Source organism: Pelobates fuscus, chromosome 9 (assembly GCF_036172605.1).
Source record: "Pelobates fuscus isolate aPelFus1 chromosome 9, aPelFus1.pri, whole genome shotgun sequence".
NCBI classification, from domain to species: Eukaryota; Metazoa; Chordata; class Amphibia; order Anura; family Pelobatidae; genus Pelobates; species Pelobates fuscus.
The window spans coordinates 98,436,050-98,461,999 of NC_086325.1; the positions used below are offsets into that span (position 1 = coordinate 98,436,050).

At 37.3% G+C, this 25,950-nt stretch overlaps 1 protein-coding gene across 1 annotated transcript; it reads right to left on the minus strand.

Moving 5' to 3' along the window:
* Positions 1-240: 240 nt before the first annotated feature.
* ARR3 (arrestin 3) lies at positions 241-25,162 on the minus strand. The gene is made up of 16 exons (XM_063432201.1): positions 25,050-25,162; positions 15,903-15,934; positions 14,471-14,501; positions 12,450-12,510; positions 12,306-12,350; positions 10,823-11,019; positions 10,679-10,738; positions 9,637-9,704; positions 8,909-9,044; positions 7,591-7,675; positions 6,410-6,482; positions 4,465-4,602; positions 3,932-4,015; positions 2,671-2,694; positions 2,402-2,458; positions 241-542 (listed from the first exon to the last, which is right to left on the minus strand). The coding sequence occupies exons 2-16, from the start codon at positions 15,917-15,919 to the stop codon at positions 455-457; spliced, it is 1,164 nt and encodes a 387-aa protein (XP_063288271.1). The 5' UTR covers positions 15,920-15,934; positions 25,050-25,162; the 3' UTR covers positions 241-454.
* Positions 25,163-25,950: the final 788 nt, after the last annotated feature.

Below are 25,950 nucleotides of genomic sequence, written 5' to 3' on the forward strand. Positions count from 1 at the left end.
TGTTTTCTTTGCAGTTATCACTAAAGGTATAGTGCTATGAAATATGTTAAACATTTGTAATTTTACTTTAGTAGCAGCTGAAATCACTCTTAATAAAGTCTTAAGACCTGCCATCGACTAATTCAACTAAATCAAGTATTGTTCATTATGAAATTGATGTGTGAATAATGTACTTTTATTTTTCACAATTCTCAATCACACCATAGCCAGTACTCCTGAGAAGATGGGATTCAACACATAAATGTTTGAGTATTTTATTGATTTAGGAGTATATGGCAATTTCACTGGGATCACAGGTAATGCAACAACACAGACACTGATTCAAACAAATGGAAATGATGAGTAGGATGCTAGTGTATCCACTGACACTGAAAGATTACAAATTGCGTGAAAATTGTTACTGTATTTTTGAGAATGATTTGTTAATTTTTTATGGATTAGTGTTGTGGTCACTTCAGCTTTCTGTTTCCTCTTTCTCTTCTTCATCATCACCTCCTTCCAGCTGGTGGCGAGCGAATTCTTCAATTACCACATCCTCTGCACTGTATTAAGAGGAAAAAAAAATAGTGATTACTGGGTGGAGAGGAATTTGGGGAGTTAATTCGAAAAGGGATATTTTAACTGTAATATGTAACTGTAATATAAACACAGTAACTGTTTAACTGTCATATGAACAAAGCTTGGTATAATCAATATTTATCTTCAATTTAACAAGTATATGGTCAATATCTCACGATACAGAAATACCCCCAAAAAACTATTTTTTTGTGTCATTTGCTCTTACCTTGTCATGTCTGTAGATTTCATGTGACCAGAGAGAGAGATTAGGGGGAGCAAAAGAAAATACGCACCATGAAAACACATTCTCAAAAATCTGAAGATAAGCATTACAGTGGCAGTTAATTGGTTACATTCTACGTCAATATAAAAGAAACACTCATACTACCAATCGTTATAAAACTCCAAATACTTTGCTCTGTCACATACAAAAATTACTGAACTGCAGACAAGAGTGGGACCAACCATGCTAGCGCACCCCTTCCTTGCATGGTCACTGGATGTAGCCAAACTACTAAAGACAGAGACTGTGCAAATTACTTTGCCCAGCTTCTCAATGGAGGCTCAAGTGTACACTGTGATTGTAGGGGGGCAAAGGACAAGACTAGAAAAGGATACTCTAAGCACCAATACAACTTGAGTCACTGTTGTGACTGGGTGGGATGTGGAATGTGCAGAGCGCACCAGAAGACACAATTAGAGGGGTTGACACCAACAGTCTTATATGGTCTGGTATGGGAAGAGGTCCATTGGAGGGGAAGGGGGGGTGACATAACCTAGTGACACTGCTGCGGAGAGCAACACAGTTCTGTGCTAGGGGAGGCTGAGGAGCAACTGACCTAGCACATTAGAACAACACCGACACAGTACAAAAGCGTCCCACTGGGATATTTCATGGAATCCCAGGGTGCCTGATCCTGGCTGTGATGTATTGTGTACCTTCATGTTCACTTTTTAAAGTCCCATGCATGAAGGACAGAGAATTGTGAGATTAGAGAAGATGAATGGAATGGGCAGATGGGTATTATGGGAAAATGGGACTTGACAAATCTTGGGAAATGAAGTGAAGCTTGCCTTAAGCTCTGCCCTCTGTCACAGTTTGTAGAAAAATACATAACAGAAAGTAGTACCTACTTTCTCTATGTTTTTTACTAGAAAAAGAGTAGAAAGAATGAAAAGAAGAATCGATGATCAACTGAAGAAAGGTAAGTCTGGGGTGACAAAGGCCCTTTAATTAGCAACCTGAGAGAAGCCTTTTTCCAAGTTTGGAAAACAAATAAACACCTGCCACGCCTATATGAACATAAATGTTAGATGTTAAATGAGCCTGTTATTATAGAAATACACACTGTCTATCTTATAATCCAAGTCAGTCCAGATGGCTCACGCTAGAGAGAGAGCCACACAGATCTTTAAAAGGTCTCTAAAAGCAAACGCATGGTACAATAACTGAAAATAAATCACCCTCAGCAACTCACTGTGCTATAAATCCTAGCTTCCATAATTAGACAGATAACGGGAAGATTGCAGTAGTAGAAAATGATGGGTAGGCTCACTAAATTAATTGATAATGATGCTCTAACAATCGACAAGCATTTCACTAAACTAAATCATCGGTAGAGCTAGAGACATTAACAGAGAGAGACAGGAGTCAGAGACACCTACGTACTGAAAAGTCAAATAATAAATAATTTGACTAATTTTTCTCTATACTTATCAGAAGATTACAAATGTACATACGGTATTTTAAACTGCCACTGGATAGAGAAAAAAAATAAGGCATTTTATTGCCTCATGCACTAGTGGCTTAATAGAATCTATATTTTAATCTCTGCAGGTAAACTTACTCTCAGATGGTTTGGGATGCATCAATATAAGCGGAAGATCCACAAAAACGTCACTAAGATAAAGAAACAGATTTTCATTAATGAACAACAACTATATGTCTGTAATGGCAATTGGAAGGCAAAAAGAGAAAGACAATGTTTTAAAGGTTTTACGAAAATATCAGTAGGTTGATTGCGGTTTGAATGATATGGAGTTTGTGTTTGTATGTGCATGTGTAGTATGACAACATGTTAGGTTTGTATTGTCATTAGATGTGGAAATTACCTTGATGTTAGGTCACCCAGAATGCTGAAAAGAAGGAAATATACATAGGAATTATTAGTGACATCAACACAAAGTATTTACAGACCTGCCATCAGAAAATAGGGTGGGCATAGTACATATGTGTAAAACTAATAAATCTTTTAAACCTCCTGTTTTCTTTATTCTCGTATTTGCTTTACTGTTTCCATTTTGCTCTGTTTAGTTATACTGTTAACAAGTAATTCTCTTATTATTTTTGTAGTTCCCCAGTATACGTTTACCATTATTGGTCCTAGTTCCCTTTTACTTTGTGTTTTTTTTCTTCTCATTGTGCCCCAGTGATTGCCTTACCTTTACCTGGTTCCAGTTGCAGAAGATGTAATGTGTAGTAAAAAAAAAAAAAAATACTCCTCCAGGGTACAGACTATTAATTGCCACCAGGGACGTGGGGAACAGCTGCTTGTTGCTCTCTGCTTAGTTAGAGCAGGTGCATATCAGGCAAGTCATATGCCAGCATCCGCTGCTTGTTAACAGTGCAACCCACCAAGGGGGAAGAAGGAAAGAGTGCCTTCATCCTTACTGCTAGACACCAGGGTCTGCCATTACTCTGGCCTCCTCTCCTCTTCACCATCGGTGCCAACTAATGTAAACTGCAGGGGTATGAGAGGCAGGTTTAATCAATAAAGAAAAAAATTGTTTGTGTGACTGTGTGTGTCTATGTATATGTGACTGTGTTTGTCTATGTATATTTTTGTGTGTGCCTAGGTATGTATGTGACTGTGTATGGTTGGGTGCTTATGTGTGTTATGACCGTGTGTGATTGTGTATCTATAAATATATATGACAGAATATGTGTTTGTATGTGTCTATGTTTGTCTGAGTTATTCTATTGCAAGGTGAATGTCAGTTGTATATGTATTAGATGCTGGTAATATTTATGCTGAAGAGGCATAAAGTCTTAACTGGCCTAGTGCAGCCAAAAACCCTAATCCTTTTCTGATCAACACAGCAAAGGTTTTAGGGAGAGTTAGGTTTCACACAAAGATACATATCCTGTTATATTGTGTTTGCATGTTAAGATGAGGTCAGTGCAGACATCTCCCATCACTATGGCCCATTTTCTTCCTTAGGTACCAGACCCATTAACTGATTTATGGGGACCGTGGTGGTGCATCAATGTATTTACTGTACTTTTTGCTCACATATCCTAAACACGAGCTGAAATAAACAATTTTCCATACTGGAATACTCAGCATATGTTTGTACTAGAAATATAACATACCCTCCTCTGGCCACCATCAAATTAATTCGGACTTTATAAGATACCAAAATTCCCATCACTTCCTTGTCCATGCCTGGGCGCAGGCTGTAAATACAAAACACATGCAGCAATATTCATGTAAATCATTTTATAGTTCTCACAAGTTCAATCCATGATAACATACCAAAACACCAGCAAAATAAACTTTATATCATTGTATCACTCACTGCAAGACATATGCAGGCATATATCTCATATCTAAATTAAAGAGTACTGTGTACTGAATATTCATGGACCATAGCTTCTATCCCTTGGTTGATCAGTTCAGTATGACTATTTCCTTTTTGAGTTGTTTGCATAAAAAAACAAGAAGCAAATGCAGCTATTTGTATTGTCTGGTTGCGAGAAAACATTTTTTAACAAAGTATACCGAACACTATTCAGAAACATGCACATGGTACTAAGTGCTTATTAGGGATATTACAGTCAATGCATTATGTCATTTACAGGATGTAGCATACTGGACAGTGGACTGACAAACGTGTCATAGTTACATTGTGGATGAAGCCAAGTTGGTGTCCCCATGCTTCAATTTGCCATCCAAGGCCAGGCCTCTCTTCTGCCGGTTATCAGCTAAAAATGGAGTCACAGAGTATGTTCTGGATAATGTTGAATTTGCTGCAACTGTATCACTAGGAACATAAAGACATAGAAACAATATAAGAAACAGATGCAGTGAGACAGAGAAAGGATGAAGAAGAATCTTATAAAGGGACGGACTGACAGCCTTCAGGACTCTAAGGCAAAATGATGTCCTTCAGCACCTTGTAGCAGAATTAAGTAAATGTTTCAAAATAACAGTGTGCATTGCTTTTTTTGTATATAGTGTGAAGGTATGTGTATAAAGGCATGTTTGTACCTGAGTGTTTAAAATCATTTTGAACACAGTTGCATTTTTTTTAGAGATACCCACATCAGTGTAGTAGCTGCTGTAACAATTATTTACTGGATAGTTTTTGTAAGTGTTTTTTTTTTTTGCACAGAGCACCTTTCATTGTGTATACAAAACAGTTGCATTTTGTCCACGTCAAGGCATGTGCTATTTTTTGTATCTCTCACTACATATATATATATATATATATATATATATATATATATATATATATATATATACTGCCAGTATGAATGCATATATTTATTTGTATATAATCACAGTAAGTCAGTAAGTGTAAAAAGCTATTTGTGTTTATTCAAAATTTGTTTATTTGCAAGTAGTGTAAGTAGGTTTAGTCACTTAGTTCTGAATTGCAGTAAATTGTAGTACAAATTCCAAAATTAAGGGGGAAAACGGTCAAGTGACTGTAGCTGAGTTAGAGAATTTTACGAGATCATATATTTGAGCCTAAATTTTGTAATTCTGAGTTTAATTTGCTATAATTCAGAATTTAGTAAATTTGTTCCTTTGTGTTGAACGTTGGTGTAAATGCAGCAGTGTATATGAGCCGGATTACAATGAACGCAAGAATGCATTTGTTTGGTTTGTTACTGTATGTGTAAATACAGGGGTGTATTTGTATGGAGCGTTGATGTGTGCTGGGGTGGAATTGAAGTTAATAAGATTGTATACTTGTTTGTACTTTGTTAATGCAAAAAAGTATAGTGATGCATAAGTCATGTATTAAAATAATCATTTTAAATTAGGTATACATGAGCAATACGAAAAAAATGGAATTCAGCAATGAATTTGTATAGAGAGTCTGTATTTGTGAATGTAGGGTATGTTTGGAATTGAAAAATAGCATATAAGGCAGCTTAATGAGTGGTTATGGTTCCATTGCTACCCTGATTTCCCCTCCAGTGTAAGTAGTCAAAGGATTTATCCATCAGTCCTTCCTCCACCCTGACATACTATTATTTCTCTTGTGTGACTTTACCGCTTTTGCATACATTATAAGCTCGTTATAGCAGGACCTTCTTCACCTCTTGTCTTTGTTCATTTTTGTATGTAAATGACTTGCCAAATATCCCCATTATTTAATTCTAAAGCACTGTGGAATTTTGGCGCTATGTAAATGATAATATTAATAATTTAAGAAAGCCTTGTCTAGAGCTGAAGACTCCTTCAGGGAGCTTCAGTTATCTCCACTGAACTAAACGCTACAAGGTAGGGCCAGCTCGTTGACTGAAAACATCAGCGAGTGCTCTCAGTCTATGAGCGCCTCCATGCACCATTGGTTTTACCCTCAATACAAGAGCTTTTGGGGGCAGAGGAAGCAGCGGCGGTGACCTGCGCACACTGTGAAGTTGTCAAACTGTTCTAAAACAATTTGACGATTTACACTCGTTGGGGCACCAAGGTGCTCCTACCACCATAACCAATTGAGTTGGCTGTAGTAATTATGGTGCTTGGAGTGTTGCTTTAACATATGATAAAATTGGTTTCTCAGTCTCCCAATTTCCATCACATTTATTCTATCATCTTCTGTTTTGTGCACTTACTTGATCTCTTCACTGCATACTGTCTTGGTGTACTTGTCCAATGAATAAAGCACAACATCGGTCACTTGCTCCACTATGTAGGCCATGAGAAAACATTTTATGTAAATAGTGATAATATGTAACAAACATTTTGTTAACAATTTGTAACATGAATCATAGACAGAAACAGCATGCACACACACTACATTCTCTAACCTACTCAATATTTTTTGGAGTACACAGTGATTCTGTCCCTGCAGTAGAGTAAATCATCAAAAATATAAGTCTAAAATTCAGTACCTTTTTTTGCAATAAATAGTTTGTAAGACATATATGACACATGTAAACAATATACAAACTACAAGGTATACCACAGAGTACTCTGTTGATATTTTCTTTAAAGGGACACTATAGTCACCCAGACCACTTCAGCTCAATGAAGTGGTCTGGGTGCCAGGTCCCTCAGGTTTTAACCCTTCAGATGCAAACATAGCAGTTTAAGAGAAACTGCTATGTTTACATAGCAGGGTTAATCCAACCTCTAGTGACTGTCTTCTGGACAGCCACTAGAGGCGAACCTGCGACGCTGGAGGCAAAATATGCCTCCATCACACAGAGCGTCCATAGGAAAGCATTGAAAAATGCTTTCCTATGGACACTTCAAATGCGCTCGTGGCACTGCCGCGCATGCGCATTAGGCTCCGCTGACGTCAGACAGGGGAGCAGACGTCGGCGGGGGAGAAGAGGTCACCAGCGCTGAGGGAGCCCGGCGCTGGATTAAGGTGAGTAACTGAAGAGGTTTTAACCCCTTTAGCGCCATGGGAGGGGGACCCTGAGGGTGGGGGCACCCTCAGGGCACTATAGTGTCAGGAAAACCGCTTTGTTTTCCTGACACTATAGTGATCCTTTAATTACTTAAAGGACAACTGTCATCAAATATTTACTTCTCATTTTATTATGAAACTTAATGATATATTTTTTTAATTATGTGCATTGACTTTTTTCTCAACTTCATTTTCTTTTTTAGAAAATTGTACTTTATCTGTCTGAGCAGCCATGTTGGGTCAGACTCTACTGTTACCTTACCAACTACTGCTGATCCTTACTTGCCTATTGCTGCAGTTTCACACAGAGCAAGCACAGTTGACAAAAGTACTCTGACATCTAAAAGGACATGCCACGCACTGACAATTTTCACACACCTGTAATCTTGATCTTTTTCACAATCTTGCTGGTTGTATTGTTGATTTTCACATTAACATTGATTGGCTCCCCATGGTAGTATATCTGGAAGAAGACCATGATAAGACTTGTTGAACTAGAGTGATATTTTGGTGAGACTGATTAGAGTAAAATTAACTAGAGCGAAAATAAAGGAGTCGTGCAATGAGATGATGGTAATATAGATACTATATGAACAACGCTAAATAGTGTTTACTTACTCCCCCGATTACTTTAGGGGTGTAGATAGTCTTCTGGTAGCTAGGAAAAATTGTAGAAATATATAGTGTATTTCAATTTATAAACGTGGTTATACACCTTATCAAATTAAAAGGCATCTATTGCATAAACAATTAAAATCAATCCAATACATACATTAGTAAGTCCAAAACGCGTTTCGCCTATTTAATTGTTTATGCAATAAATGCCTTTTAATTTGATTCACATACATTTGGAGCTTCTTCCATCCTGCTTAAAGAGGGAGTGAGTTATCCCTAAAATAGCTCATCTATTCACACACTTAGAGCCAGGTTACAGGCTCTCAACCAGGTGAGGAGCAACCTTTACCTTTGTGTATATATATTATTGTCACTGTGTCCATAAGGATTTCAACACCAGGGCGAGTTCTCCCTGTTCTTATCTCTTTTTTTTGAGGAATACACCCTATCTGGATTCAGAGGTGTGTGTCACCTTAATGACACAAAGCGAGAGTGATTAGAGCCAATCCAAACAGGCTCTGAACCACGTGAATGCTTCTTAATTATAAGGTGTATAACCACGTTTAGAAATTGAAATACACCATATATTTCTACAATTTTTCCTAGCTACCAGAAGACTATCTACACCCCTAAAGTAATCGGGGGAGTAAGTAAACACTATTTAGCGCTACACACCTTCACTACTACACACTGGTTGTGGAAATAGTGTTTTTTGCATCTTGATTATAGTAGGACTGGAGAGGTCCCACGTTTTGTGTGAGAGCGGCTGTATTAAAGAGCACTTTTTAAATTTTGTTTTAAGCGCCTGTTAACACAGAATATTTTGTTTTATTGTTGATCACTATATGAACGACGTCCCCTCTCTAGGGTATGTTTCTGCATAAGGCCACCTTTGAGAACGAGAACGAACACACACACACACACAACTGGTATTTTTAAAGCGCCAACAGAACATATACACATAAACACACAAGCTGGATTTGGAAAATAAGATAAATGACAAGACCCATATAGTGTAGTGTCAGGAAGATAAAAAGAGAATTTAGAATGATTTGAGATTGCTCTTGAGTTAGGGCAGCACCTCTTTTTCTAGTGAGGCTTCCAGCTGCAATGGTCGATCAGACATCATGAACTGACGTGTGGTATCTGCTTTTGGGGCCGGTCCAGAGATCTCAGGAGCATATTGAACCTTCCTAATAATGAGGCTTACAGAATTCCTGCAGGAGAAGGAGCAAATCCAAGCTTTGTTTTAGAAAATGTGTAGAATTTGTAATAAGCAGTCTTTATTTGACCAAATTTACAGTTGTCCATTTGAGAATATCTAGATATCACTGTAATTTAACATTATGGGGAAGATAGTTGTATAGTCTGCTGATGAGATTAGCAGTAGTTTTAGACTTAGGGTTTTATGCGATGCATTAAATGATTTATTTCTTTCTAATCTATTCCCTTTATTCATCTATAAAAATACAAAATAGCTTCTTAATCTTTCATATGTTTGTATCTGTACTATTCTGAAAATATAGTCAAAAGTCAACATACACCCCTTGTTATTGTGATGATGATAATAATACATTTTGTTATAATTGTATTCTACTGATTTGAGAATGGTATAACTCCTAAAGGTGAGCCAGCACCAGAGATCCCCTGGCACCATAACAACATCATTTTGATGAAGTTGCTATGGTGTCTAAACTGGTTCTTTAACAGTGAGGATGCATCAATGAATCCTTGCACCATTACTACTAACCAAAGAACTAGAGATAGCATCACTTTGAAAGTCATTTTGCTAAGAAATATTTTACCTACCTTTTGTGGACTTTCTCCTCCACATTGTCTGCCCAGAATCCTTTCACCTCATAGTCCACCCCACAGGCCTGGAAGACAAATATCGCCAGTTAGAATGCAAGAAGTGGGAACTACAGGAAATTAATTAAGAACATATGTTTGTTAAAACACAAAAATAATTACGAATTATTATGTACATTTTTTATATGGCAATCAAACATTTATATAATCATTTGTTGTCACCCTATTTAACAATTTACCTCTTTTATTTAATTAAGACTAAGAGCATTATAGGATATTTGTTGCCAACAGTGGTGATTCACTGAATGTAAATTATTTGACAATTGATATACTGTTTCTGCATATTCAATTTACATTTATGTATGATTGATAAATATACCAAATCACAACATGAATTATAGATCTTCTGACATTTACCAATCTCATAAATAAACAATGTCTCTGTCAACCCAAAAAAACTTGGAGTGGCATTCTGTCATTTAACTTCTAGATATCTTGAGGTGTCAAATTGCTAGTGAACATAAAAGACCTTCTATTAGCTTACAGAGCATTCAATAAAAAAACAACAAAAAAACAATATATAACAATATAAACATATGTTATGAGGGTCTGCTAATAGACTAGGGGGAGTGAGATTGATTTATATACCTCTAGGGATGGAAACTCGTTTTGACATCATATAATTTGATTATTGTTATATTAATAACTTCTAATTAATAACTTCATGCTTTTGTTGACAACCACACGCCTTTTATTTTATTTTTTACACTATTGAGGTCTATTTCAGTGTCCTTATATATAGACATAGTATAAGTAGTTTTCGTTTTGGCCTTCCTTCTCTTTTAAATATTTTGATTTCTGGATCCCTGAACTTGGTTTGTTGTTCAAACTTGTCTTCTTGCCTCTTTAAAATTATCTAATTAAGCACCAGCATCAGAAGGTCTGGAAGTGCATATTCCTGCCCATTGTCCTCTTTTCTATCAATCTCACACTGTATTCTGTACCAGTACCTGTACTTATTTTCAATGATAAACTTTCTCACCTTCCCAGAATCTTCTGCCCCTGGTTGTAGCGTCACAGAACATGGTAAATTCTTGGCAATCTATAAAACAAAGAATGTATGATTGATAACCTCATCCAATAAATCTAACCTTTTCAATTCCCAATCAATATGTTAATTTCTCACATTAAAACTGAAGGGGAAGGAGTTCACTCCTAGCTTTGCTTTAAGTTTTTCTTGAAGGGGGCTGAGAGGCTTTTGATCTTCTGGACGAAGTGGGTATACTTGACAGGACAGAACGTACAAATCCTTCCTGAAGCTCAAACCAATGAGTTCCATGTCATCCCGACCATAGCGAAAAGCACAGGTCAATGTCACAAAAACTAGAGAAGAAATAGTATAGACGGAGAACAAATGGGAAAAAATATGAAATTAGGTTGGGAACAATAAAATTAATAGGAGACATTGAAAATAATACATTGCTTGTCACATATTCTAACCTACTACATTGTCCAATTGATCACAATGCTTAGTTAAAAGTCTGCAAAATGGCTTTGGAATCAGAAAGATAATGGAACAGTAACAACTCATTGGTTTATTTTGTATATGTGCGCATACAGGCTTTGTATATTCGACAAAGATGTATAAATGTACCTGGATCCTCAGTATATATTGTTCATTAATGCACATTGTTATGCACATCATAAACTTTGCTCAGTTATTTTACTTTCATACATTATGTAGAAGAAGACTTTTTATATTTGTCCCCAACTCCATAAGCTCAATAATTCATTGTCTGTCTCAGCACTAAAAGTGGGTGAAGAATTGTGTAAACCTGACCACTTCCAACGAAGTATGTGATAGTTCCTGGTCTCCTGCAAACTTCCTTCTAATATCTATCTCAGAGACCCACCTCTTGCTTCCTCCATTGGATTGTAACATTTATATATTTATTTTGATGATGGTTACAGCAGTAAACAAGAAGTATTGCTTATATAAAAAATCATTACATTTGTAAAAGTGCATGTAAAACAAAACCCATATTATGTCCTTTGTTATGTCTTAGTATTGTTATGTTGATTGTGACTGGTATTCCTTAGTTTACCCAACTTCCTGTCTTGAGTGCTGTCCGTAGTACAGAAAATTAATGGTACAATGTACAATACATTATACTCTGTGTGGTTTCTTACAGACTTGTGCACGGCAGGACATTTCAGTTTGACTAAATAATTTTTCACAAAATTATTATTTATTTTTCTGGGATGTCCGATGCTTATCCATGTGATCGTTGAGCATTCGATTTGGCAGAGTATCGACCATGGAAAATATTTGGAGAAACGTCCAGGAGAACCAAAAGTGTGTGAAAATGGACCAATCAGTGTTCTGCTCTCATATATATATATATATATATATATATATATATATATATATATATATATATATATATATATAAATAAATCAACATTTCATTCATTGGCCACAATTCAGCTAAATCAAAATGCACAACTCTGGTTTACTATAGCTTGAGCTCTGTATTGTAATTAAAAAAATAATGTGTTAATGTGTTTAGGGTACAAATAATGTGTTAATGTGTTTAGGTTTTCTATTCTAATACAGAAATAATCAGTCATATACATATTAGCAATCCTCAAACCTGTTTACGTATTACCTTTTTTGTCTTTCTGATATTCAGGATCAATCAGAATTACTCCTTCTACAGTAATAAAATAAAAAGAGGCATGTTTAGTTAAAGACTGACGTTATGATTGTAAAAATGTTGCATTTATGCCATTCAGGGCTTAGACCTACTTACCTACAGGTTCCACAAATTCAACATGGTCCACATAGTCTCGTTTTGCAAGGTAGATGGATAACTTAGGGAAACAGAAAACAAGAGATTGGCTATAGTTCTGATAAACAAAAGTGAGGTTTTAACACTTTTCTTTTTTAGATCAGGGAAAGCATTTGTTAATTTGTCCTACTAGAAGATGTTTTTTTTTGTACCAGTTAAAAACTCTAAATATCTGCATAAACTGGATATCTAAAAAAAACTGATAACGGTTTCAGACTTGTGATGTGTGTCCTATAAGATTATTAAATATATGTTGTCTCATATTCACTTATATAAGAAAATACATCTTGAAAGCGCTTGGTGATACTTGTCAAAAAAGGATTTTTCCATTTTGATTATTTTAGCACAAAATGTTCAATTCCTGATGAATTCCCAACAATTCACGGTTCAGCCAATAATCCTGTCCATAATTGCATTTTTATTTCTAATAATTACTAGTGGAGCGCAAATGTGCCAAAGGAGGTATCTTACCCTCTTGCAATATATCTTGCAAGGGGATCAAAGTAGCAATATATGTAAAATACAAAATAACAATATATAATGCAGATGGTATGTTACATAACATACCATCTGCACTATATATAGTTCTTTTGGTTTTTGTATCTTCCATATTTTGTTACTTTGATCCCTCTGCAAGATATATTGCAAGAGGGTAAGATACCTCCTTTGGCACATTAGCACTCCACTAGGAATTATAAGTATTCCACTCATAATATGTACTATTTAATTTAATTTTGTTGAGGGAAGTAAGTGCCCTTTCACAAGTGTTGTTTGAGCTGCTGTTATCTTTAAAAATTTTTATATACGGTACACATTGATATTTATATTTGCAGTGTCTTTCCATTTTTATTTCTATATTCTATGGTGTTTAATTTTCAGAATTATTCACCAAGTGAGAACGGTCAGGAATTCAAGGTAAATTCAATTTGAATTCCAAATTTTAGGCCAATATAGTAGAACTGGAAACAAAGCTGAATTAAATAACTGGTCCATTATAGCTATTTTGTTCTATAATTTGAAATTCACTCTGAATTTCCGACAGTTCCTGCTTTTGTAAATAACCCTGAAAAGATTGAAATTTACCTGGGTCCTGACCGATAATGGGGAACATCAAGCAGCTAATCGGAAGACAACTTTGATTTCAAATGAGTCACAGAGAGTTTTTCTATTCTCTCCTGAGTCTTCCTTCTTTAATAATCCAAGCTCATGCAGTGATATATTCCCTAAATTAACAACGGGACCCAATCTCCCAGTTACACTGTTTGTGCCACCAATTGTGACCAAAAAGCTGTGTTGATAAATGCAAACTGTTCATCAAAAACCAAATCAACCAGCCTGTGGGCCCATAAACATCAAAAAGAACAGCTAGGCAGGAGTATTCATGATTTTTCTCAAGCTTAGAACAGGTAATGACATTTATTAGTATTACGGTGCTGGATATGAGAGGCTTTCTTACAAGCAGTCTTTTTGCAGAAGGTTAGTATTTGGGGAGGGGAGGTTGAGTTGTGAAATAGTTTCTATATGTGTATGTCGTTAGCCCATAAATACATCTGGGAACTTTCTGAGCAAATTTCTCAATATATCTAAATGAAAGAGGAGGCACTTGGCAAAAATAGTCTGGATTGCTCAATTTACTTGGCAGCCAAATAGTAGGACCCTTCAAGCAATGAGGTCTACGTACAAAAAGGAGTGCACAAAGTAGAGTTAACTGCCCAAACCTCCACCAAGAGAAGTTTGGATTTACACATAGGCTCACTACTTACCTGCCACAACCTGCAATGAATCAGAGAAATGCAAAATGTAGGCAAGCACAGCCGAGCTGAAAAAAAAAATCTCCAACACTTTTCTTATCATTAAATTTTGCAAAGTCCTGGTTAATAACCCCTTAGGCACTCTTTTGTAAATTCACCCCAAAAACCACTTGTGAACCTGCCTTAAATGTTTATGTAATGGTGTGGTGACGGTCTCCTGCCGCAACCTACCTTGCTGTCAGAGCTGGTCTTCTTAAAAACTCTGTAAAACAAATGAACAAATGAATCAACCTATTTCAAAGGCCACGGTTAGACAAGGTAGCTGTATATGTACTATAGGTAAGTGGTTCCCAACCCATGATGGTGTAGGTTTTGTCATTATTCCAACTGGAACAGAATTTGGAAATATTGAACTATTGGTGTTCCTTGGTGAATTTGTTGGGACACACAGTTACAGGTAAGAAACAGGGACGGGGGAATAACTTTAAATAGTAAAAAAAAATGCTTCCCTCTTACCGCCCACAGACCACAGCGCTGATCCAGGAAATTCGCATACATACACTGTATACATTACACAGGTTGCATCCGCTATACAGACATAAATTGCATTGATCCAAAGCTCCCCTTGTCTGCCCCAGCCACGTCATTTATTTTAATAAAATTATGATTTTTTTTTTTAGCTTTTTACTAATAGTGGATTGAGGAGTCTCTTCTTTGTTTGAAGTGAGTGTTTTCTTCATTAAAGGGACACTATAGTCACAAGAACAACTACAGTTTATTGTATTTATTCTGGTGAATATGATCATTCCCTTCAGGCTTTTTGCAATAAACACTGTATTTTCAGAGAAAATGCAGTGTTTACATTATAGCCTAGTGATAACTTCACTGGCCACTCCTCAGATGGCTTCCTGAGGCAGTGCTGCACAGTGTCTCCACCCTCTGCATGGAGACACTGTATGTTCGTCATAGAGATGCATTGATTCAATGTATCTCTATGAGCAGATGCTGATTGGCCAGGGCTGTGTTTGACTTGTGCTGGCTCTGCCTTTGATCTGCCTCCTTGACAGTCTCAGCCAATCCCATGGGAAAGCATTGTGATTGGCTTTTGATCAACACTTCTGGTGATGCCAGAGAAGCAGGTAGGTCAGGGGCAGAGCCAGCAGCGGCAAACAGGTTTAAAAGTCAGAATTTGCTATATTTAGCGGGACCAGGGGCACTCTATGGGGGTTTTAACACTATAGGGTCAGAAATACATGTTTGTGTTCCTTATTCTATAATGTTCCTTTAAGTTTCAAGTAGTGTTGGAATCTGCTAACTCCACTCCACTCTGCTAACTCCACTGGTGTTGTGTTAAATTAATACATGGTTAATACATCTCCAACTAATTTGTCTTAACTTCAAAAAATGTACCATATATTTTCACATGGTCTGTGCACACACATGAATTTGATAAAAAATATTTTTAAAAACTAAAAGATAATGTTTTTATCATGTTTTTTTCTTGTGGAAGAATTCTTGCTTGATTGATTTAGGAAGTTATAATAGTAATTACATGTTTAATTAAATATATTGTAAAGAAAAAATTTACAAAACAGTAAATTCTATTTTTTGTAAATACTATTCTAGAAGTTAATTAAATACTAAAACGTTAGTCTAAACTTACTTTGAACCGTCTGCCATGATGATTGTTCAAATCTGCAAAAGAGGAGGAAATATTTAATAACACTCTTTCTGTTTATAGGAGAAAGACTGAGGATACGTGCATTTTTTTTTTTCAGTTTCTGATTCAGAAGGACAAAGGATTGGCCCCATTAGCTTCATGATACTATATGAGTAATATCCTGTTTCCCTAAAAATAAGACATGTGCCTAAAATAAGCCCTAGCTTATTTTCGGGGGATGCTCGTAATATAAGCCCTACCCCGAACAAAAGCCCTAGGCGCGAGTCACTAGTTTGCTCATCTATGTTTGGTGAAGTTTCCCCGAACATAGAGTCGCCGGAATCCATTCGCGAGTAAGCTAATCTATGTTTGGGAAAGTTAATAGGTCTTATTTTCAGGGAAAGATGGTATCACAGTTAGATCATTGTCAGGATAATACAAAGCTTTGGTGTTGCTGAATGCTAACCTTGTTAAATTAAATTAAAATGTCCCTGAATAACAGAAAGAAATGTGGTCATGATATTTGAGTTGCTTTGTTAGTCCAGCAATAAATGGAAAATAGTGAAGGAAGATTACATTATGTTTTAATAAAAAATGTTATTGGAACAGAATTTTGTAGTGACAAGCTTTCGGGAGTTCCTCCCTTTATCATGTCTAAATCATTTCTGAGCACAGTGAAGGAAGCAAGTTAGGATAGGTGTAATGTTAAAGGGTTACTCCAACCACTATGACAAATTCAGTGATTTGAAGTGGTCATGGTGGTTGGAATGTGTATGTGCAGCGTTTTTGCTTGAAACGTACCTAATGTCAATTCTGTGCATAAAATCCGTAGTCAGGGCACACTGCATTTTGGCAATGGATGTATTGAACTTCACCCTTCCTGAGTTGAGCCCTCCTGCCTCCTTATCCCCTCAAAATTGTGTTTTTTGAGGGTTTTTAAAATTAAATTTCCCACCCTTCCTACCAATCTCCCTCTCCACTACCTCTCCCCCTACCCTCATCAGATCAGATTGCTTGTATGTGCTCTGAGCCGATAAAACTGTTCAAATCAAACGCTTCTCTATGAGAATCATTTGAATGGACTGCACAAGGCCTTGTCTGATGTCGGATAGGGCATGGAAGGTAGCACCAAGAGTTTCGTCCAGCACTGAATTCCAGGTAAGTGGAACCTTAAAAAGGGATGGAGTAACACTTTAAAGTTAAGGCAAGGTGTCATAATTCTGCCCTGTGATGGGAGCATTGAGAAAAGAGAATGCGCGTTAGATGAAGAGATAACATGGTCACATATGTGCATAAAATGTACACATGTTTGGGGTACCTTGAATATAGAATTGCTATTCAGAGGGAGAAAATAGACTAAACAACATTGATGGGGAGGACAGATAAAAAGCCTAACACATCACAAAACTAGGAAAGTAATATTAAAGGACCACTCTAGGCACCCAGACCACTTCAGCTTAATGAAGTGGTCTGGGTGCCAGGTCCAGCTAGGGTTAACTAATTGTTTTATAAACATAGCAGTTTCAGAGAAACTGCTATGGTTATCAATTAGTTAAGCCTTCCCCCTAATCCTCTAGTGGCTGTCTCACTGACAGCCGCTAGAGGCGCTTGCGTGATTCTCACTGTGAAAATCACAGTGAGAGCACGCAAGCGTCCATAGGAAAGCATTATGAATGCTTTCCTATGTGACCGGCTGAATGCGCGCGCAGCTCTTGCCGCGCGTGCGCATTCAGCCGACGGTGAGGAACGGAGGTGGAGAGGAGGAGGAGAGCTCCCCCCCCAGCGCTGGAAAAAGGTAAGTTTTAACCCTTTTCCCCTTTCCAGAGCCGGGCGGGAGGGGGTCCCTGAGGGTGGGGGCACCCTCAGGGCACTCTAGTGCCAGGAAAACGAGTATGCTTTCCTGGCACTAGAGTGGTCCTTTAAGTATTAACCATGTTCAATTTTGAAAATGGAACCAGGTCATCAATCTTGCTTGACCCAGCCAAAAACTGTGCCTGAGATTTTTAGTTAAATGTGTATTTCCAATTCTTGCTTTGTACTCTCAACGAACATTATTTTAAGAATTTGTCACACAAGCAACCAGCTAGAAGCTGCAAGCAATCCACAAATAATTCTACGTATATTGTTATATATTGTGTATTGCAGCATTAAAATTATGTTTGCTTGATTCTTAAGTTTGAATACTATAATCTTTTCAGATACTAAAAGTGTCACCCACAGCCCATTACAACTAGCTGTTAAAGTACCGGAATGTTACACGGCAGTAGTGATGTCCCGAACAGTTCGTCACGAACACGCGCGATGTTCGGTCCGCCCCCTATTCGTCATCATTGAGTAAACTTTGACCCTGTCCCTTACAGTCAGCAGACACATTCCAGCCAAACAGCAGCAGACCCTCCCTCCCAGACCTTCCCACCTCCATGACGAATAGGGGGTGGACCGAACATCGCGTGTGTTTGCGACTGCGAACACGCTATGTTCGCCGGCGAATGGTTCCCGGCGAACTGTTCGGGACATCACTACACGGCAGAGATAACTGTAAGTAAGCATATAACGTTATATTATATACATGGCAGGCAGCAGAAAGAAACCACCAGGGTCTCAGTGGTATTACTTCTAATGTGTTGCAAGGTATGAGAAGCTTGAGAGAGAAATGTTCCCTGTTTATAGACCTCACACTGACATACAGAGACGGGAACCTCAAAGTAAAACTGCTTTATTATTTGATTGGAGAGAAATGAAGAGGAATAGCCAGGCACAGAGCACAGCAGGTGCTAATGAAACCTTAACTCGGAGTGATATTCTCTAGGCGTTTGATAATGATTGTGATCTGTGAAAGAATGACTCTGTGGGAAAGTACAGAGAGGGCAGTAAAGGGCAGTATATCCGTAAATTAAGTTCTGCTCTCCCTGTGTTTTCAAAATGTACAAATGTATTAATCCCTCTAAAAAAATACATATCATCACTGTGAGCAACCATACTGTAAAAGGGCAAAACTACTTATCAATGGAAAATTAACTATTACCAGGTAATTATCTTCAAATAATACATCAAAGCTGTCAAAGAGAAGCATTAAAGGGACACTCCAGACCCCTAAAGCACTTTATTTTGCTGAAGTGCTTTATGTGAAGAGTGTGTTGTTTTTTTTTCATTTAAAAACAAAATTGCAGATTTCCATAGAAATTGTCACTTTTATTAATTCACCATGTTACGCCCCCGTGGCTGTCAATCAGACAGCCGGTTCGGTTTCTTCCTGGTCGATAAGCTCACTGGAGCTATAGTCAGAACATTGCTCAGAGTGGATGCCTTGAAATGGCTTCTCATTGAGCTACAGTTGGAAGTCTGTGATTGGACAGCCACAGAAAGTCTGGCTTGGGGAAGGGAGGGCTTGCAAAGGATTCAGACAAGAGATCTGAAGATTTTGCAAGCTGTTTTTAGATACACCCCAATGACAAAATGCATAATTAAAAACATGCATGTTTTAATTAGGGTTTAATAAACAGTGATTTTAATTTTTTAAATTCGGCCAGTGGAGTAGTGTCCCTTTAAGACTGACAGAGTCCTGATGATTTCACGGCACATGCAGCAGCTTCTGAGTAGCAGACTTTTGCAGTCAAGAATTTTAAAATGATGGTCCAGATCTGGGGGTGATCAGTTGCATCATTCAAAAGGTACAAAAAATATATGTGTACCTACCAATAGTATTCTTTCTCTTGACTGTTGCAGCTAAGAGCCTAGGGCAGGGGTGCCCAAGAGGTAGATCCCCAGATGTTGTAGAACTATAACTCCCATGACGCTTTTCATGCCTTTAGAATGACAAAGCATCATGGAAGCTGTAGTTTGAAACATCTGGGATCTACCTTCTGGGCACCCCTGATTTAGAACAACAAAGCATCGTGAAAGCTGTATTATAAAACATCTGGGGATCTACCTTTTGAGCACCCTTTCCCTAGGGTATTTGCACGTGTAAATACTGGGGGGAAATCAAGATACCAAGAGCAGTAAACATCCATTTTCAGATAGCTGTGAGAATATAATGTGGTTGCTAATGCAACATGAAGAAGAAAGTCTAAATATTACAAAAAACAACAGTAACCTGTACAGTCAAGCCCTTCAAAACTATGATGGTTTCTAAACCATACCTCCCTACCCTGGCATCCTTATATGTATATATATATATATATATATATATATATATATATATATATATATATATATATGATCTTGATAAAGATCCAGGAGGGTCGAAGTGATGGTTACATTAAATATACGGTGAAAATACCAAGGGTGCTCTTGTCTATATATATATATATATATATTGTGACAAAAGTACTCCTTTCCCTTGGTACCTTGTCCTGGGATTGGGGTGTTACACACAGTCTTTTCAGGCTTTAGAGACACTTCACACGCTGGATGAGGTAAATTGACTTGCTCTTTTATTGTGGCTCCAAAATAAATGCACAGTAAGGTATAAAGGTAACAAAAATATACAAAACAAAAGCCTTGCTCTTCTGAGCACTAACTAAACAAAATAATCAGCTAACTGGGTTGGATGGCTTGTCCATTTCCCAACATAACAACCTTACTGTTTCAGGTTTTCAGCTCTCTGTTTCCACTCACAGAAACCAAACACAATCTCCCTCCTTCCTTGGCAGGGGAGTACTTAATAGCACTGGTAATTGACAATCCTTTTCAGGTGAGTTAAATTAGGATTCAAACTCTGGAACTGGACTTCTCACCTGTAGGTTACAAGCAACTTCCAAAATGTGGAGTGGAGCACTGGCCCACCCTACTCTCCAAGTACTCCACCCCAGGGCCCAAATATACACATATTTAAAGTGCAACATTCATTATAACATAACACATTTCCCTGGGGCTAATTACACAAAGTAGGATCCTTGCAAAATCTGGGGAGGTATATAGATTCCCTCCAGCACAATTCCTTGCTTTCGGTCACAATATATACACACACACTAATATAAGAGGACTGCACTCATCTAAACATGCATACTAAGGGTGCTGCCGAGGCCAATTCATACAACATACAAGATCCAGTGCACTTGTTCATTCACTAAACAGCAATTTCAAGTCTCACAGATTGTAATAGTTTTATTTAAAAACACCTCACCTAGGCAAAAAATAATGGGGGTTTAGTTACAGTATATGATTATGCATTGCATAAGCCTGCCACAATGTCAATGTACCCCATCCTCAGGGTGGCCAGATCCACCATGTTTTCTGGGACATATCACATATCACATTTTGATGGGCAGCACATGAAAAGGGTAGCTCTGTAGTAAGTAGAATTCAGAAGAAGATATATCAGATTAAGCAATTAGGCAATGAAGAATCCTGCAATTAAGCAATTAGGCAGTTGGCAATAATGCAGAATATACAGGGCAGGCCAACCATTTTCATGTGTTTTCATAAATATGAGACACTTATAAGTGTCCATGTAAACATGGTTGATCTGGTCACACTGCCCATTCTTGTCAGGTCCTACGCTAGGAATCGAATGCCTGCTCTTATGAGATTAATCCACTTACTTGGAATAATTCTTTTATCTGGGACTCCCTGCAGTGCAAAGTTAAATAGGGCTCTGAAATAAGGCACCTGTGACAGGGAGAGGTGCAAAACCAAGGAGTTGGCCTGGACTCCCAAATAAATATATATATTTAATTATAGTTATACACTAAACAGCAATTTCAAGTTTCACAAAATGTAACAGTTTTATTTTAAAACACCTAATTTCCCCTCAAATTAATGGGTGTTTAGTTACAGTATATGATCATACATTGCATACGCGTGCCACAACAGCAATGTACCCCATTCCCAAGCAAGTGGATTAATCTTATAAAAGCAGGCATTAGGTTGCTAGAGTAGGACCTGCCAAGAATGGGGTACATTGATGTTGTGGCAGGCTTATGTGATGTATGATCATATATTTTTTAAATGATGCAGGTTTAAGCTGAAGGCTATAGAGTAACACCACACAGCAGTAAATGTAGTGTCCCCTCACACTGGGAGGGAGGAATAACCTTAAATAGTAATTTTAAAAAATCTCCTCTCTTGCCCCCCACGGCTCATAGCCCCTATCCAATCCCACAAGTTCACATGCACACATACAACACTGTATCCCTTACACACACTCCACTATACACACACAAACACACTGCACTTACTGTACTCACACTGCATTCCATACACACACTGAATTAACTTTACACACACAAACGTATCCCTTACACAAACACACACTGCATCCACTTTACACACACACTGTATCCCTTACACATACATACACTGTATGCACTACACACAGTGCATTCCTTACACATACCTGATTCATGCCCTAAACACACAAGCACTGTGTCCAGTATATACAGACACTACATCTACTCTACACTCACACTGTATCCCTTACACACACTGCATCCACTATACACACATTAAATCCACTACGTACACACTGCATCCCTTACACACACACATAAACTGCATCCCTGTGGGCGGACACAGGGCAAGCCCTGTGGGCATACTCCAGGGCCTGCCCCAGGGGCTTAAGCTTTGAGCTGCAAGAGGACCCAAAATTTCTGATGGTAGCCCTGTCAATGCTGCATGCAATATCTTTTAAAGGTCACAGAGAAGGATGATTATGAGGAGCACAAGTTTGTGTGTACAAGTTTAGATGATTAGGAAGTTAAGAAGCTTGATAGAGAATGCAGTATATTATAGTTGTGAGAAAATTAACTAAATAAATATTTTGCCCATGTTATATTCCAGAACAATATTGGTTTGGAAATATGTCTTCATTTGAGATAATGCATATATTTTAAAGTCGTGATAATATGTGGTATAATTTAGAAGTGGAATATTTAACCCCTTAAGGACCAAACTTCTGGAATAAAAGGGAATTGTGACATGTCACACGTGTCATGTGTCCTTAAGGGGTTAAAGGATACTAGGTCCAAAGCAGTGTTGAAATTAAAAAGCCAACTTTACATCAAATGGCATTTTCAATATTTGTTCTCAATGTGGCACAGTAAATTGGGATTTAGATTATCATATTTCTTTCTTCAAGGCAACTACAAAATATAAACAATGTTAAAAAGAACAGAATCTTGAGGTTTGGAAAGTCAAGAACCAGCATATGGATCAGAATATTTTATTAAGATAGGACTGAGACGAGGCTTTCACATTAAGACAGCAAATTACATAAAAGCAACCAGCTGTCAATTAGGCAATCAAATCTCTTTAGTCTAAATGCAGAACTACGTAATAGTGTTAACGACGCAAGGTATTGCAGATTATGGACCCAGATCAAATGAAAAACGGTCATGCCAGTACGTCTTGCTTATAACTATTTGGATAATCTGGACACATCAACAGTCACATTCCAAGCAAAACAATCTACCCTTGCTTTTTTTTTCTATAGAAATGAATAATTTGGGTTTCACGCTCTAACACATCTAAGTCATAAATTATAATAGGCAAAGTAAGGAATACAATATTTCATTTTGTATAAAGTTACATAATGACCACTAATCTCTTGGTCTGCTTAAAGACCTACTCCAAGCACCATGACCACTTCAGTGTTTTGAAGTGGTCACAGTACTTGGAATCTGTTTTTGCAGCGATTCAGCATGAAAGACTACACATATGGAGATATTTAGGCTAACGACTAGAGATATAGAGTTCTAGGCTGGCTAATGTCAATTCTGTACATATTCCATGCACATAGGGTTATTCATTGGCTGACAGCTATGCTGGCGCTTTCAGCCAATGAATTGACATCCAACTTCTGCAGCTCAGCAGATGCTGGATGAATGATACCTGGCACGACATAAGGCTGAGCACCAGGAGGTATCCAGGTTTGTCCCATTACCAGGGAACGTGAGCAGGATTCTCCTAATGTCATAACCATTACAGTGGGCTGTAGGGGTTATGATACTTCTAGTAACCCTTTAAGCTACAAATATGCAATGCATGTGACTCCAATATACAATGTATCCCTTCTAATAGTGTACACATAATGTTTGTTAGGTGACTTTAAAAGATTGGCACATTAAGAAGGTATTTATACAAATTTGTACAAAGTGTTAGCACATTAGAATAATTCACAAAGCGTTCCACCAAAACAACTTACACCTTTTTGACGTAATGTTTGCTGCCTATTTTTTTGTTCACTTGATATCTAATTCCACGATTTTCTCATGTAGACTAATCAAAACTATTAATCAGTTTTAAAAGAAATAGCTCTATCCATCTTCTTTTATGCCTACCTTATCACAATTTCTCTGGAAGGCCCCCACTCAACCTGAACAGGACTCAAATATTCAGCATTTTAGTTGCTCTTCCATATTAGAAAAGGGAGACATATTGCCTCTAGCCATAGAACAGAATAATCTCACTAACATGTTAAATATTTTGTAGTATAAGAAAGTAACAAAGAAACAGAAATCATAATGGATAGACTAGATGACTGGTTCTTATTTTCAGTAACAATCTATGTTTATATTTTTCAAATATTACGTTGGTTTTAGAGTAGAGATTGTAGCCGTATTAGTCCACTGATGCAGATGTAAAATAATAGATGAAATTCATATAGTGTAATACCTTTTTTATTGGACTAACAACATTTTGGAATGGCAAGCTTTTAGGTGATCCTTCTTTTCTCAAGTCTAAGCATTTCTCTATAGAGTTGATAAAGGGGGAATCTCCCGAAAGCTTGACATTCCAAAATTCTTTTTGTCCAATAAAAAGGTATGACAAGATACAAATGGCATCTGTTATTTTACATCTCCACCAGTTTTAAGAAAATATATAGTAATTTGTATCTAAAATCAACCGCGATAACTGCTCATTTTCTTACTGTAATTTACCAATAGCTTGGTGGGCCATTTCATACGTACAATTCCCCAATAAATGTATTTATTAAATATAAACTCATTAATGCTGTATAAACCGGTATAAGTGAAGCAAGAGTCCTAATATCCCTTTGTTTACACAAATCACATATATATTTACTTCCCGAGTGTACAGCATTGAAATCTATTGGCACCCTCTAAGTACATTTTTATACCCTTGGAAGCAAGTACATACATATACAAAGATGGGAATATAAACAAATATGTATTTATTGATACAAACCTTGACACACTTTTTGCTTGAGTTCAGTTGCGTATGCTTCTCTTGTACTCCCCGACTACAGCAAGGTCCTTATGACCTGTGTCCCTCTCTCTTATATAGTTCTGACCTCCAATCCTTGAGGAAGCTGAGGTTGGTAGGGCTACCTAAAATCCTATTAGCTGAGGAATCCTGTGTGGTGGGAGGGAATAGTAAGAGTGACTTATAAATATATTTCTGAAGAAGCTTACTGAAAAGGCTTCTGTGGGATTAGAGGATGAAGGAAGGTTCACATGGACTTAACTTCTTGACACTCTGTTCTAGACTCAATGTGTCACACCAGCAAGCTTGATCTCTTAGAGGTTGCATTGTGTAACAAAGTACTACCCGCTTTGTACCCAAATCATTTGTGTACAAACACTGTCCCGACAATACAATCTACGATACATCATGCATGATAGAATAGTCTTAATCAAATTCAACACTGTTTCTTATTGATAATACATTTTAATATAATCTATGGGAGAATTTTAGAGCCATGTAGAGCCAGATAATTTCATCCAATTTATAAAAAAATATAAACATTGAAAGTGCTGGATTTGTCTAGATTTTTCTACCATCATTTTTTTCAAACCATCACTGTTATGATTATTCCCCAGATTGTGAATTTTCAGGCACTGAAGTGAGGTTATTCACTAAACTTCAAATTGTCGCAAATTAAATTCCAAGTGGCAACATTTTGAGTACAATAGCAAGTAGTAACTAAAGCTGAGTTTGAGAATTTTTCCAGGTAAGACATGTTGGTCTAAATTGTGAAATTCAGATTTCAATTCAGGTATCATGTGATGTTTCATTAATAAGCCCTAAGGTGAATTTAAATAGATTTTCAATACTAGGCAAATATGATCGAAACGAAAACATGAAT

What these genes read in the sequence shown, in the direction of transcription:
- ARR3 (XM_063432201.1), bottom strand. An exon ending in GGGCAGAAGATTCTGGGAAG is followed by an intron (nt 9,705 to 10,678) that starts GTGAGAAAGTTT and finishes TTTGTCTTCCAG; the next exon opens with GCCTGTGGGGTGGACTATGA. An exon ending in GAGGAGAAAGTCCACAAAAG is followed by an intron (nt 9,045 to 9,636) that starts GTAGGTAAAATA and finishes CTTCTCCTGCAG; the next exon opens with GAATTCTGTAAGCCTCATTA.